At 36.2% G+C, this 14442-nt stretch overlaps 1 protein-coding gene across 7 annotated transcripts in view; it reads right to left on the reverse strand.

Annotated features, from left to right (window-relative positions):
- EPHA7 (EPH receptor A7) overlaps positions 1-14442 on the reverse strand; it is a 166507-nt gene that overhangs the window by 3979 nt on the left and 148086 nt on the right. For 4 of the 7 annotated variants that reach the window (XM_083828318.1, XM_083828313.1, XM_083828309.1 and 1 more), the window contains one exon: positions 13413-13568. The exons of 1 other annotated variant lie outside the window; for it this stretch is intronic. In XM_083828318.1, the coding sequence (XP_083684444.1) occupies positions 13413-13568 (156 nt within the window). Of the gene's footprint in view, positions 1-5889; positions 12250-13412; positions 13569-14442 lie in introns of those variants that run through there. 2 more of the 7 variants (XM_083828315.1, XM_083828314.1) reach the window with 1 other exon arrangement.

Raw genomic sequence — 14442 nt, forward strand, 5'->3', positions numbered from 1 at the left:
ACAATTTTAGTATTTAAAATAAAGGAGATAAATGAATGAGATGCAGTGTGTTTTTTTTTTTGTTGTTGTTGTTGTTTCTGGATGGGTGTTTGGGTATTAAATTAGGGACAGGGAGATGTTGATAACTCTAATACAGAGAAGCAGGAAAAGGGTGGAACGGGTGTGTTAATTCAGTTTAAACTATACTTAATTTTAAAAAAAGATACATATGGTAGGTGTATAAATTAATAAGGAAGAATCTTCTTTAGCCTGATATTATCAGTATTGTTGAAGAATCTTATAAAATACTTTAACTGACTTGTCTTAGTCATTGCGTGATATTAGGCATCCTAAGACAATGCTTATTTTACTTATGTTGCCAAAAAATAATGCAAAAGCTTTAAAAAATATATTAAAAAGTAAATAAAAAGATGAAGATTTTATTGTAATTTCAGTGGCAGGTTGGCCATATGGAATCTCTAAAGCAATATAGCTTTAGGACCAATAGATTTAGGCCAGGATTTTAAAAATATATGTATATATTATAAATATGGTTAGCAACCTCTTAGCTAAATTATTTGAAAATTCCTGAGAGAAAAGCAATCTATTACAGACTTTGAGACAAGTCAATATAGCACTAATACTAAAGAAAAATAAACCAGCAGAGGAATGCCCCCTGCCATACCAACCAATATTCTTACAGTTGATTCCAAAACAGTATATGTTATTCTGGCACACAGATTAAATTATTTAACAGTGTGAATCAAAGGGGAGATACTTATTCAGGAAAAGAGCATTATTAATACATTATAGCATGCCATATATCTCTGTCACCAGACTGGACAAAATGGCAGCAGATGTTTTATGACAAGCTGAGAAGAGGATCTGACAATATTAATAGCCATAATATTTGAGTTTTAGGAAAAAAAAAAAAAAAAGCTAGAGGAAGCAATCTAATGGAGTGACATAACATTTCTTCATCTCTAGTGTAGTGTAATTTTGCATGAAGGGAAGGAATTAACTAAGCTACACCTCACTTCTATTAGTTTTTATTTGCACCTGCCCTTTGAAACCTTAGTAATGCAAGGAATGCATGAGAAAAGAATGCAGCAAGAGAGAACTCTCAGAAGAAATTCCTTCCAAAAAGACTTTTTTTCTGACTTTTTTTTTTAAATATTTAGAAGGCAAGTATGTCTTTGAATTAGTAAAAATGATTGACATGTGAATTTATGCAAAGCTAAAGGCAACTGGTAGTCACAGATAGCTCTTAGATATATAGGTATTTAAAACCTCAGGTTATATTTTATTGGCAATGCCTCTACTGACCTTTTTTGGTCAGCACCAGGATGAAGGCCTTTGGATCAAGAGATTCATGGGATAGTGTATGTATACCCTGGACTCTGGCATGGCTTTACTTTGGGCTGCATGCACCTTGTTGTCACTGTCAATTACTGCCTTTTATAGAGCAGAGACCAGGTGCAAGCTAACAAGTATGAAACATTAACAAATGGGACAAGGGGGTCCCTGTGTGACACATGATAAATCAATTTGATTATTTCTTTGCATCTGTATGACCTAGCTATTCATTATCATAATGCTTCATGTCAGGCTGCCCTGATGCTCAATGTCGTTCCAGGCCTGTATCTCTGGGAAGAAATAGAAACCTAAAATGTAAATTCAAGAAACTGAAGGCCAAAGAGAGTGGCTAAGCTGTCTGACAAAATATGCTGAAATGAGGACAAGGCTTCAGTTCCTGGTTGGGTCAGCTGTGTGGTCAAAAGTAATACTCATTTATCCAGGTTCTGGATAAATACTCATTTATCCAGTTCTGCATACCAAGGCCATACATGTATTCAATAATGGAACAAAAAGAGCACATGCATAAGTTACCACCCACACCCTAATTCCACATAAAGGAAAGTCAGTGTGAACTAGTCCTCAGCACACTTAAGAGGGTCCTGGGTATGCCAGCATGCATCCCAGCAGTAAATCTGTTTGTGTCCTGATGAACATTTTTCAGGGATTCATAACCTCAAACCTTCTCTGAAAGTAGATGTCTAAATTCATCCTTTCAACAGAAAACACATTATAAAAGATCAAAGAGATAATAAATAATTTATCTAATAGTTGAGAAATGTCAGAATGATGTGGGAAAGCCCAGATTCATGGTACCTACAGACCAAGATATTAGCTCTTCTGGGGCATGGCAGGCCACTCAACCTCTTGCATAAAAAAAAAAGTCCAATTTACTTAAAACATAAGGCTCCTTGTTCCCAAAGAAGTGGCCTAAACACCAATTTCAGAATAAGAGGGAGGGTATTTATGGAAGGAAAATGTGGTTAAGGAAGGGAAGAAGCTGTAAAGTGCAGGAAAGAATTTTGGAGATAAAGCCTGCCTGTGGAACATCTTGCTAAGCCTAATCAACCTTTTTCCAGGCAGCAGATGCAGCTCAAAGTGCTTGGCTATACGTGTATATCTATAGACACTAACCCTTCCCACATATTGCCTTTCTCTTACCTTCCCAAAGCCCAAAGCTATAGGATCAGTCTTAGACTTACTTTGCCTTTCTCACACAACAACTATGTAAAATTTCTCTGTGTCCTCAGAAAAGGAGTAGGTCATTTCTCAAATCACAAAAATTAGTGAGTCTTCCTGGAAACAGAGGTAAAAGGATGCCAGATAAGAGTTACATTTACATCAGCTATGTATCCTGAACTGTGTGTAGTTACAATTCAGCTGTTAATAAGCATGAAGGGAGTCAGTCTGTCTTGTTGCTCTGACTGTTGTGGCAAAGAAGGATAGAAAATGAATTCAATAAACGCCAGACATCACCTCTCTGAGATATCTCCATACTTTTTAGATATGGCTTTTACCAATTTACATCATATTCATCTGCTCACTAGTACTCACTGACCTTAGCTAACAAGGACTTCAATCACCTAATGGCGTTAAATAGGAAAACAACAACAATACAATAAACTTGTGGTCTAATTTCTACCAAACACAACATTCTGTTTTGCAAATGTATGCCATAAGAGCTCAATGACAAGCATGCAGATGTTTGCTAAGATACACGCTTTCTGTTCTGATATCTAAAGTGAAACACCATCAATTTAGACCTCAAAAATTCAACTTGTAATATCATGCAACAACTTGTAAAAGCATTGTGAAATATGTAATATCCACTTCTCTAGGATTTTTAATTTAAATATCTTGACAACAGCAGATGTTAAAAAAAAAAAAAGATTTACACAAACCTGTTTCAGAATATAAAAATGGTATTAGCTGCTTTGAAGGCTGCCTTCATAAGCTTTTTTTTTTTTTTCTTTTTCCCATAATTATTAAGCAAATTTCCTGTGCTGAAAATGGGTAATATTTCTAGGAAATACTTCCAAGCTAGAAATGTAATTCTAGTGTAAACTATATTTTTTCTTCAGCAAATAATTCAAAAGCTGGTAGCACAGGTAAAGCATTAATTTTCATGTGACTTTCTATATGAGTTTCATTAATTCATAAAGAGGTCCTCGTCTCTCCTCCCCCCTACCCTGAAACAGTCCCCTCGCTAGGTGGTCTGATTTGTCCCATTCAGCTCCCTCCACACTTAGACTGTTCTATCAATGTGAAAATTTGGATATTATTTTACTCCATTAGCTTATATCATTGGTGTTCCTGGGCAGTTCACTCATAAGCCTGGCTGATTCACCTCTTCTGTATACCTTCCAACCCCCCTGCCACTTTTTTAGTTTTGTTTTGACCAACATTATTGACTTCTGCATTTAGAATGTGGCATTGATCTCCCCAACCCATAGATTTTTGGTCACAGAAAGAGATGTAGGGAGCCTAGCAGCAGTACGAAACATGCCCACAGCTTGTGGTTGCTTTAACGAGGAAGAGCATGACAGGAAAGGGTACGGAGAACCTGTACACTCACTGCTGGTAAATTACCTAATAGCATTTAGCATCACTGGGGTACTAAATGTTCATTCCTCACTGCCCACTTCCACTTATCCCCCAGTGAAGCGCAGGCGCTGCTAGGTGTTAATGACTCATGCCAGATAGGGAAAGTTGGAAGTACAGCATACTTCAAAATTAGTTTCCCTCTTCATGGCTGGGAAAATAATCCTCAAAATCCAGAGACATCTCTGCACAAGGCAGCAAGTATGGAGACTTGGAAAGGGGCTTCAGTGCTGTGATACAAGAAGATACCATCCTGAGGACTGGAATGCATACCCCTATGCTAAGCAAGGAATTTGATGAGATAGGAAACATATAAAGACTGAGGTTTGGAACAGAGAGCACACAGCCTATTTGGGATAGTTTTGCCAAACATCAAAAAGGATTTGTCTTTTGCACAAGTTTAGGGAACTTAGGCATTAAAACAGTTATTTCAATTATTTCTCTTAAAAAGAGCACTACAAAGAAATACCTGAAAGCTTTTTAAATTTATTTATTTATTTATTTATTCCTCCAAACCCTTACCCTTGGCAGTGGATGAGCTGAAGTATGTAGGGAAAGTATATAATAAGGTGCATCCTTTATCTCCAGAATAGCATTGAATTAGTTGTCCAAGAATAATACTGAGGCCCAGCAATATAAAGAAGAATCTTCATTAGGAATCCCTTTCCGTGCCTTGCTGACCCAGTTTCTTCCCATAGGTAGGCAAATGAATTGGACTTAAACCTAACACTGTCTTTGCATCTTCTCCAGCATCCTGTGGTGGCACAAACACTGTCTACTAGGGAAGAAGATACTTTTATTTTGTGTAGGGTAATATAAGGGAGGACTTAAGGGGTACTCAATTAAAAGAGACAGTCGAAGGTCCTGAGATGAGGCAGGCTGAGGACAAAGGGTCTACATGGCAAAGATCCTGGAAGAGAAATACAAAGACTGCCCAAAGTCACCCAAAGGTCCACCACCTCTTTTCAGCCCCTCTTTTTGCACACAAGGAGCCCCATCACCCCAACCAATCTTCTAATGTCTTGACCATCTTACTCTTTCACTGACCTGATATGGAAGCATTGCTGTTGCCAAGGTCAAACTAAATAAATGAAAGAGAAATCTTGGTCTAATTCTGTTACAGAATTAGTTTATTATTTATTTTTATTTTCTTAAGGACACGCACATTCTGCATTTGTGGTCTAGTTTCAATGACAGCGACAGAGGACATCTTCTACCCAGAATACTCCATAATTTGTTAGCTTGAGTGTTTTATGGGGGAAAGCCACACACACAGACTACCCAATAGTATTATGAAGATAGGCCCATCTCTTTCTGAACACAACCCTAGCCACCATCTAAAGACCCTCATTTCTGGTCTTCAGGAGGTATCTGGATGCATTTTCTAAGTTTATTCCATGAAAATCAGATTTCTCATGATATTTACTATGTGCAACCTCAATGGGAGAACACAATTTATTTTTTTATAACTGAATGAAAAGAACACTCTAGAGAGAACTAATCTGAGATCGTTGAACCTTCTATTCTCAAACTACACACACATTCTTGGTATAAGCTAGTTGGTCCCTGAGGAAAGAAAATTGAAACATTTTCCAGCAGACATCTTAAAAATAGACATGTAACCCTTCAGGAAGCCAGTGGAAGCTGGCATAGTAAGACAGGTTGAATGATAGTCAAGAAATTGCCTGAACAATGTCTCTACAGACATGAAATGTGAGAGATCAAGGTGTATAAAGTCTGTCTATAATTCTTCAGTCTGGCCTCTTTTCAAGCAAATTTTTGATGCCCTATTAAAACAAATGGATGATTTTTCCTCTCAGTGAGACTGCATCTTTGGAGCAAGACGTTTGTTTCCTAATACATGAGATAAAGTCATGTATTTCATGATAATTCTAAGGAAATAGTTAGAAAACAATTGATATTGCACTTGATCAACCTTACTGACTCCTCAGCATTCTTTTTTTTTTTTTTTTTTTCCTTTGGCAGAAAATATGAAAGCTTTAGTTAAGGACTTGGGGCTTTATGTTCTCTGGTTTATAACTGGTTTTAAATAGCTTAGAGTCCAGAAACTCTAATATCACCAGCATTCATAAATCTTTGGATTTAAGCATTTAGTGTGTTTTTCAGTGCTAGCCATATTACAATTCATCAGATGAACTCTAAGTTGTAGTTTTTCATTATTGGTATTAATTATTATTAGCAGCACAGTTCTACAATTCGTTATTTGGTTCAATTAAATGCAGAAGCCTTGATCCATGGATGAATAGTTTTCCTGTTCCTGATTTAGCTATTCTGGCACTAGGAATTATGTCTTGTTTTGTCCAAGATTCATTTGGCTGGCTATACAAGTTTCGCTTGGTTGTATCTCATCTTTTTTCATAGGCTATCAAGACATCAACTATTTTTTGACTTGTGGTTCTTTTTTTGGGCACTAATCAGACAATAATTTCACCCAATTTGTATAGTATCAGTGCTAAAATCTGCTATCATTACCCTAGATTTAAAGAAAACTATTCTAAAACATACTGAGAGTAAATACCATCATTTTATGTTTTATTTGTAGGCTTTTAATGTAAAATTCTCCTTTCATGTCTCTTTCAAGTCTGCTTGAATGAGCTGCATATTACCAGTTGCTTTCCCATCTGTCTCAATTTAGTCTCTTTGACAAATTCCAATCTGGCCTGAGGAAAAATCAGAATACTGAAACCACTCCACCCTAGATTATTAGGTATATTTTATTAACAGCATCTCTTTACTTAAACAAAAATCTCAACGCTCCTTAACTCCATTCCCATCATGTCTTGCAGAACCCTACAGTTTAGACATGCTGAATGGCTTCACAGCTTTCTCTTTCCATTCACTCCCATCTTCTGACTTTTCACCAAGAACAAAAGTGAGCATAGTATTTCCCTCTTAAGCCTTTCACCTTTCATAATCTCACTGGACATAACCTACAGCATATAAACTCTAAATGATTCCTTTCATTTTTCATAATCTTGCTGGACGTAACCTACATGGTGCCTACAGCTTATAAACACCAAATGATTCCTTTCACTTCCAAACTGCCTGACCCTTTCCCATCCTAAATGTGTGCTCAGAATTCTATGGATATTGTAGACACACTAATTTTGTCCCTTAGGTTGTCTCAATAGGCCTTACTCTAAATGTGTGTGTTGATTATCTTAACTTAAAAATCTTGCCAAACCTAATCCAGAAAAGTTTTTAAAATAAATAAATACAATCTTTGTATTCTTCCACCTCCACCCTCCCTCACCCCCATCCTTTTTGCAGGAAATTTAATTAATTACAGGACCACCTATTCACAAGTAAACAGACGGCTGCACTATGAAAATAATAAAGATCACTTTTTAAAAGCAATTGTTGGATAGGTTGAACTTTTGAGCATTTTTTTGAATCTCAAATCAATCATCTTGAATTCCATTCAAAGTTGGTGGGGAAAAAAATCCCCATTTCTACATATTAGTAAATTCATATTGTACAATCCTAACAGGCCCTGCATAAATCCCATTTTGCTAGTAGCTCAGCTATCTAAAAATCACTGCTCCAACTGTCTGAATAGTCCTGCAGCACCTGCTGTCATAATTACTGTTAGGCAAGAATTTTTATTGTACTTTTCTTAACCTGGCCTTATCATTTTATCTGGGAACTTCCAGAAACAGCACAAATGATAGTTGTCCAAAATCAAAAAACAAACCAACACAAAACCCCACCACCAAACAAATGTTGAACAAGTTATTATATAACTGTATGCAGGGATATAATGAATTATGGATGTAAATGTTAGCTCCAATATTACGTATATATATATGAAGGTGGAATGACCCTTTTTTGACTGAGTTGGCCTTCACTCTTCCCACACAACCAGTGGACTGCTTTATGTCATTGCACGGCAACAGAGTGCCAGCTGAACCTGTAACTGTGTCAGGGTGTCTCAGCATCACTTGGCATTATGGCTGTAGTGACACAATCACCATCTTGGTAGTAACCCAAAAGTAACAGAATTTAAATCATTCTCACAATTGCTACATATGAATTATTTAGAAAGTTAAGGACAAATTATTATTTTTTTATTTCAACTACTAATCAATAAATGTAAAAAAATACCAACAACAAAACAAAAATAGACCCCTTCATCCCCCACATTAAAGCAATAGTTTTTGCAACATTCAAAACAGTGGAAACTATTTACCGTGTATTACTATCAGTGGAGAAAAGCAAATTTAATTTAAAATATTTTTTCAGACTCCCTCAGTGGATGCCAGATGACTCCAGCTTAAACAAATATTAAAAACTCATTTTAAATGGAGAATAATACAGACAGAGCTCAATTATTGAGATATTAAGGGCAACATTCAATTTTAGACACATTTAAGCATCTTTGCCTCCTGGAGATTTTTACATGACAAGGCTTTAGATAAACATGGTTTTGCAAACAGCAGCTATCATATCTGATCACATAACCTCTGGACTGAAGCAGTACGTCAGCAAATATTTCTGATTATTTAAAATATTCAATAACTGTAATTTACTAGGCAGGTCTTCCTCAGAACAATCACAAAATGTATCAAGAATTAATACCCATATACAAAAAGCATTTAGATGATCTGTTACAAAACTGTGAAGGAAAAAAAAAAAAAAAGCCAGACACACAGACAAAAGAAAAAAAAAAACAAACAAACAAACATAAAAAACCAAAACCTCTCTCTGTGATAAAGCTCAGTTTAAATACATTCTGGGATGTACCAGTAGTGGAAGAGCTGCCTTTCTATGACACTCAGTTTGGGGGGAACTGTAGCAGCCAAGGACATATAGAATAGGAATCATCTGGTTTTAAATATCTAGACATCAGATGCCTAAACTAAGCTAATCATCTGGGTTCCCTCTACAGGTAATGGAGATAAGTATTCCCAGAGGGAGATTCATTCTGCTTGTCTTAGGCATCTCTCTTTTAGATGCTTTAGATACTTGCTCTAGATGCATAAAGTCAAGAAAGATTAACTTCGCTGACAGCCTGATATTGTCATCTTTAGTGGTGCACAATTCCCACGTTCAATGGAATTAAGCTCATTTCTTTCCAGAACTGAGCTCATTTCTTTGTTTCATCATTTAGCTTTTAATTCCCTCTCCCAAGTCTTTCTTCAGTTCCTCTCATGAACACCAACTTTCTCTGGCACTTTTTTTGTTACATTGGACTATGTTTTCCTGGAATTAGGGGAACTGAAACCAACATCAATATGTTACTGCTCTACCAAATATAAATCATGCATGTGCTCTAAACTGCAGTAATGTTCTGAATAGATAGATACAATAGCGATATTGGTATTGATTGTGCTTTCTTTTCTACTCTACCACTTTCAAATGTGTAAGAAATTGTGGCAACATTAAGGCAGTCAAGGTATATAGATGAATGATAAAATATATTTACTATTCAAAGAAGATGGCTTAAATCAAACAAGGAAAAATAAGGAAGAAATAACATTAGGGCTCTCACTTTTACATGTGTGAGCCTAGGTCACCACACATGCTTTGAGGCCTCTGTGCTTCAGAATATTGAGCAGGTCCTCAAGGTGAAGCCTGGCCTCAACTCTGTTGCATTTAGGGTCTGTGGGTTCTCAGCAATACCAGCATTGCTGTATTGTACCTGGAATCACCAAGCCCTTAGGAACAATAGCCAAAGTTTGTAAGGAAGCAGGTGTCTGAACTTAGACTCCTAAATTCATAGTTAGGTGCCTAAAGCAGCAGCAAAACTGACAAGCACCCTGTGGAGTTGCTCACAGATGCTCACCCCAGTAGTGAGGCACTTAGCTTTAGTTATAATAACACAAAATGGATGCTTATTAATTACTAGTGTTCCAATGGCTACTGGAAGTACGTTAGCTGAGTGCTTGCATGCACTAATTTCAATGTTGGGTGTGCAGTCTACTCTGCATCTTACTTCTATTTTTCATTTCTTCCATTTTTTCATTTTTGAAAATTAATGTTAATAGCTAAAAAACATCTTGAGCCACATACAGAAAATAACTCCATTTCTACTGACTGACAATCTAATATGAAATAAGAATAATCACCTTCTTTTCTTACTCTGCCCAAATCCAGGCAATAAATTAGGCTTCTCAGCATGACTGTAAAGTGCTGTGAATTGTATAAACAATCATATATGGACACTGAAAAATAACCCTTATGCACATTGCATTATAGTTCCAAAAATATATTTACAGTCTATTACAAAGATTACAAATGGAAGTGTCTATGTAACGGGATTATGCTAATTAAAAGCTTTTTACAGATTTTGTTCAACAAAAGTGGGGGGACAAAAATTGGTGTAACCAAACTGATTTTTCTAATGAAACAAATAAATAAAATGACAAATATAACTGTACAGTGATCTAAAAATGGGTTCAAAAAAGGAGGGGAGAAAATGATGTGTGTAAGTTTTTGATAACTATCTTTGGTCCTAAATGTGGGAAAACACATTATGTATCACTGAATATATATGTTTGTTTGTGACGCTCTGCAAGTAAAATAGAAAAATATAGTGCATTTTCAATGTATTCAGAGCTCACTACACTTAAATGTGTGTACAAACCAAGACAGTATAAATAAAATTTACAAGTTTTACAAAGGAACATTTACAGGGTTTTTCTTTTGTTTTTATTTTTTTTGTGTGGATGCCCACATTATCAAACAAGTCCAATTTATGACTGATCCCTGGGATCTTTCTCTATCAAAATCAATAGAAGCAGCCCAATTCTCTTTGGAAGTACAGCATTTCACTGCTGGGGTAGTTCACAATTTTCAGAATTTTTTAAAGCATTTCTCTCTGGTTCATATACATTCCTGCAATATCTGTAAAGACATGCTTTGTTATTGCTTATGGTTAATCAAACAAAATACATATATAAGTAAATGGCATACAAAGATATTCCATTGAGCAAATACTCTTGCATCTGTGTTCCTGATGAGTGACTGTTGTGTCTGTGTGAGCACACACACATATTTGTTCAGAGCAGCAAAAGCCTGTAAAAAACATGAAAATTCTGAACTGCCCCTTGCCTCATGCTCTATGGTTCTAATATAAAATCTACGTCCTTATTCTCACAGTTGGACTGAATTCAACGTAAACTAATATAAAATATATGCCAGCTATTTCTTTCAACTTGTTAATGCAGAGTATTGAAGAAAAATGTGATGTGCTCAGATTACATGGTTTAGGTAACACTGGAGAACTGCATCCATGTTCTGAGACACTTCTACAATCACTTGTCCATTCAATGTAGTGCCTCAGCAGGTTTACAGTTGTAGATCTACATCTTAGAATATATCTCACTTTAACTCTAGTCCATTAAAATCATCTTGCAAACAATTTGCTAAAAGTGCCTAGAACTACTTAGGGGTCATTATTGCTTTTCTTCTTTTTTATTTTTTATATTTTTTTTTGTCTTTTATTTTCTTTTAAAACATAGTATATGTGTAACCTTAAAAAATTCTGTAAAAAATATCAGAGCTCTTGGCAACTTGCATTTTCCTGACTCCCTGCCAATTAGCTAGCCTTGTCAATACGGTGCTGATTTAACAAAAGTAAATGGCACAAAAGGATACCAAAGTTTGGACAGATTGCTTGGTCATGCTTCTTAAATCTCTATGAACTCAAATAATCCTTCAGAGGTACCCAGTGTAGTAATGTGTCATAGAATTAGCACTAAAAAGGTCCAAAGATATAAACATCATACTAAAAGAAAGTCTTTATGAAGAATAAACACAAATGATTAAAAAAAGATTCAGAAATCACAGATTTAAGGAAAATATTTTGTTGAATTCAACAATAATATCATGATTTTATCTGACAAATATATTCTTTTTTAAATTTTTATGTACATTTAAAAAGTCTATTAGATAAAAAGGAGGTTAGAGAGCTCAAGGTGTTTGTATGTTTATTCAGGTAGTACTTTGTTTATTGTCACTGCTGTTTTCCTTGCCACCACTGGTGGATCCTAATTCCCTTTTCATAAATTCTGGTGGCACTTAGGAGTTCAAGTCTGTAGGTGCTTCTTGTAGCTCTTCTATTCACTGCAGGAAGGACCCAGGAAATCAAGTGTCTTCTAGTAGCACTTCATATATACTGAAGGCCAGTGCTGTTCTCTCAGTCTGTCACCTCCCTCATAAGGGAGAAATGTCTATCACACTTGGATGCCAGTGCCGTGTAAATGTAGCATTTGTGCTCTCATAGTCTGAATGCTGCTCATGATTTTCTTTTGATGACCAACCAACGTGATCCCTAAACTCATCACATCCCTGGGGAAGATAAATGCGTACATTGTTAATTTTTCAACTTAGACTCCTACTGTATGGTAATCAACTGTGAGTTAAAGCTACATAGTGGTCAGGGCTATATAGGAACCTCAGCTCAGTACTGTGAAGTCCATACAGGCCCTCAGTGAGGACTGTAATTACATGGCATGTGTCATGTAATTACACTGCATTGTGTCTCCACATCTGAGAAGGAGCCCACTGTTTTGTACTATGATCATCTTTTATTGTGGCTTTTAAGGATGCCCAGAGGAAGAGACACTTCTCTTATAAAATACTTTGGGAAGCTTTCAAGATTAAGTTAGGTATAAATAAAATATTTGGGGGATTATATTCTGCTTCCTAAAGAGACACCTAAAGAAAGTCTTTGCATATTGACCCATATCCATCATGCAAATGAAAGAGAACCATCTGTTTTGATTCCACCACTACTAGACCTACTACCTGCCAGAAGTTCTTGGGCTCTGTTTACAGTTCCCAAGCTATTGGCTGAGACCCCCAGTGATACTAAGCAGATAAGAGTGGGGCTGCAAGTCTGAGAATATTGTTTCAAAGTTTGTTTTTTTTTATATATATAAAAAAACACTGCTCTGTAACAGGAATTGCAAGTGATTGGCAACTACCAGGATAAGAACTTTGTTTTCAGGGTGCCAAGAAGACCTTTTTAAGATAGCATTGCCAATACTGGCCGTGATTGCCTTCAGAAAATTGTTTTGCTTCTATAGACTTTCATCCCAATGCAATGTCATTTCTTGCAGGGCACAGACAGACCCCAGCCAATTAGAAGAAAGCTCGACATCTTCCTAGCACGCATATGGAAAAAGGTACCAATTAGGTAGTGGAAACAATGTGGTTATTTTCCTATACATACTTACTCTGGAATGGGCTACATTCTCCCTCAAATTCTAGCCCCTTGTTAGTATTTCAATTGATCTCAAAAACAGGGAAAAATGTATTGCCACTCATAGGTAGTATGGTATTTGCCTTTTCAAGGATGCTGTAATATAACATCATGAATTGCTAAACCTGCTGGCTTAACCCCAAGTACCATGTTTGTACTCAGGGTAAAGTTTTGGAGTTGAACATTGTGTATTATTTCACCTAGAAGTTCCCTAAACACAAGTTAAACATGCCCAGTGCTAACTTACTCAATAGTCATCCTGGCAACTGATTCAAGAGAGTTGTAGCCTGCTGCTGTGAAATTATCCTTATATCTTTCCATCTTAATAGCTTGTAACCATTCGCCTACGGAGCAGAAAGTGGTAAAATCGGGAGTGTTCTGGTCCAGAAGAGGGCTAATTGGTCTACAGAGAAGGAAAAAGGAAAGTAAGTTGTTTCCAAAGAGAGTAAAACATCAGGGAATATTTAGCAAGGTGAGAGTTAAATAAGTTTGGGGTATTAAAAACTTCAAGAGTAGAAAGTTACAGGCCTTTTTTTTACACAGTTTAGATTATTCTGTGAATAGTTCTGACTGCTCTGTAGCTCACAACATGTATTTCCTAAGATTATTCACATAAAAGATGAGAGGTCAGAGTGAGCAATATCAGCCTAATGGACTATTTTACCAACAGAAAATCAACCTTATTACCTAGTGTGACAGCTGCTGCAACTGAAGTTGCTGAATAAAATAAAGATACTATTCTTTTAAGCATCTTAGAGAATATAGCAGTAGCTATTCCCATTATTGAATTGGATGAGACAAAACAAAGACATGGAAAGAGCAGAGACACAAAGTAAGTTGCTTAAGGTCACACAGCAAATCAGTCAGTAGAAGAACTGGAAGCAGAACACAGGCCAGCTGATTCCCTAGTGCATTGATCTAGCTTGTGAATCAAAAGATTACCATGATTAAATAAATCACCTGAATTTTATGAAGAAGCCATAAAAAGCTACACCATGAAATACAATGAGATGCAATCACTGAAAGGAAATAAAGCCAGAATACGAATCTAAAAATCTCAAGTTTAGCAATGTCAAAGTATTTTGGCCAAACATGAGTATTATTGTTAATTATTGTTTCTACTGTATCAGTTCCTAGTAGGCAAGGGAAGCATCTTATAAAACTACAATAGATGATGATCCTTGCCATCAAGACTTAACAATTTTAAGAGACAAAGAAAACAAAGACTGCTGGTGGTGAGTGTGGAAAGAGTGACAAGTAGGTAGTAGTTTACTGAG

This window comes from Anser anser (genome assembly GCF_964211835.1).
Source record: "Anser anser genome assembly, chromosome: 3".
NCBI lineage: Eukaryota > Metazoa > Chordata > Aves > Anseriformes > Anatidae > Anser > Anser anser.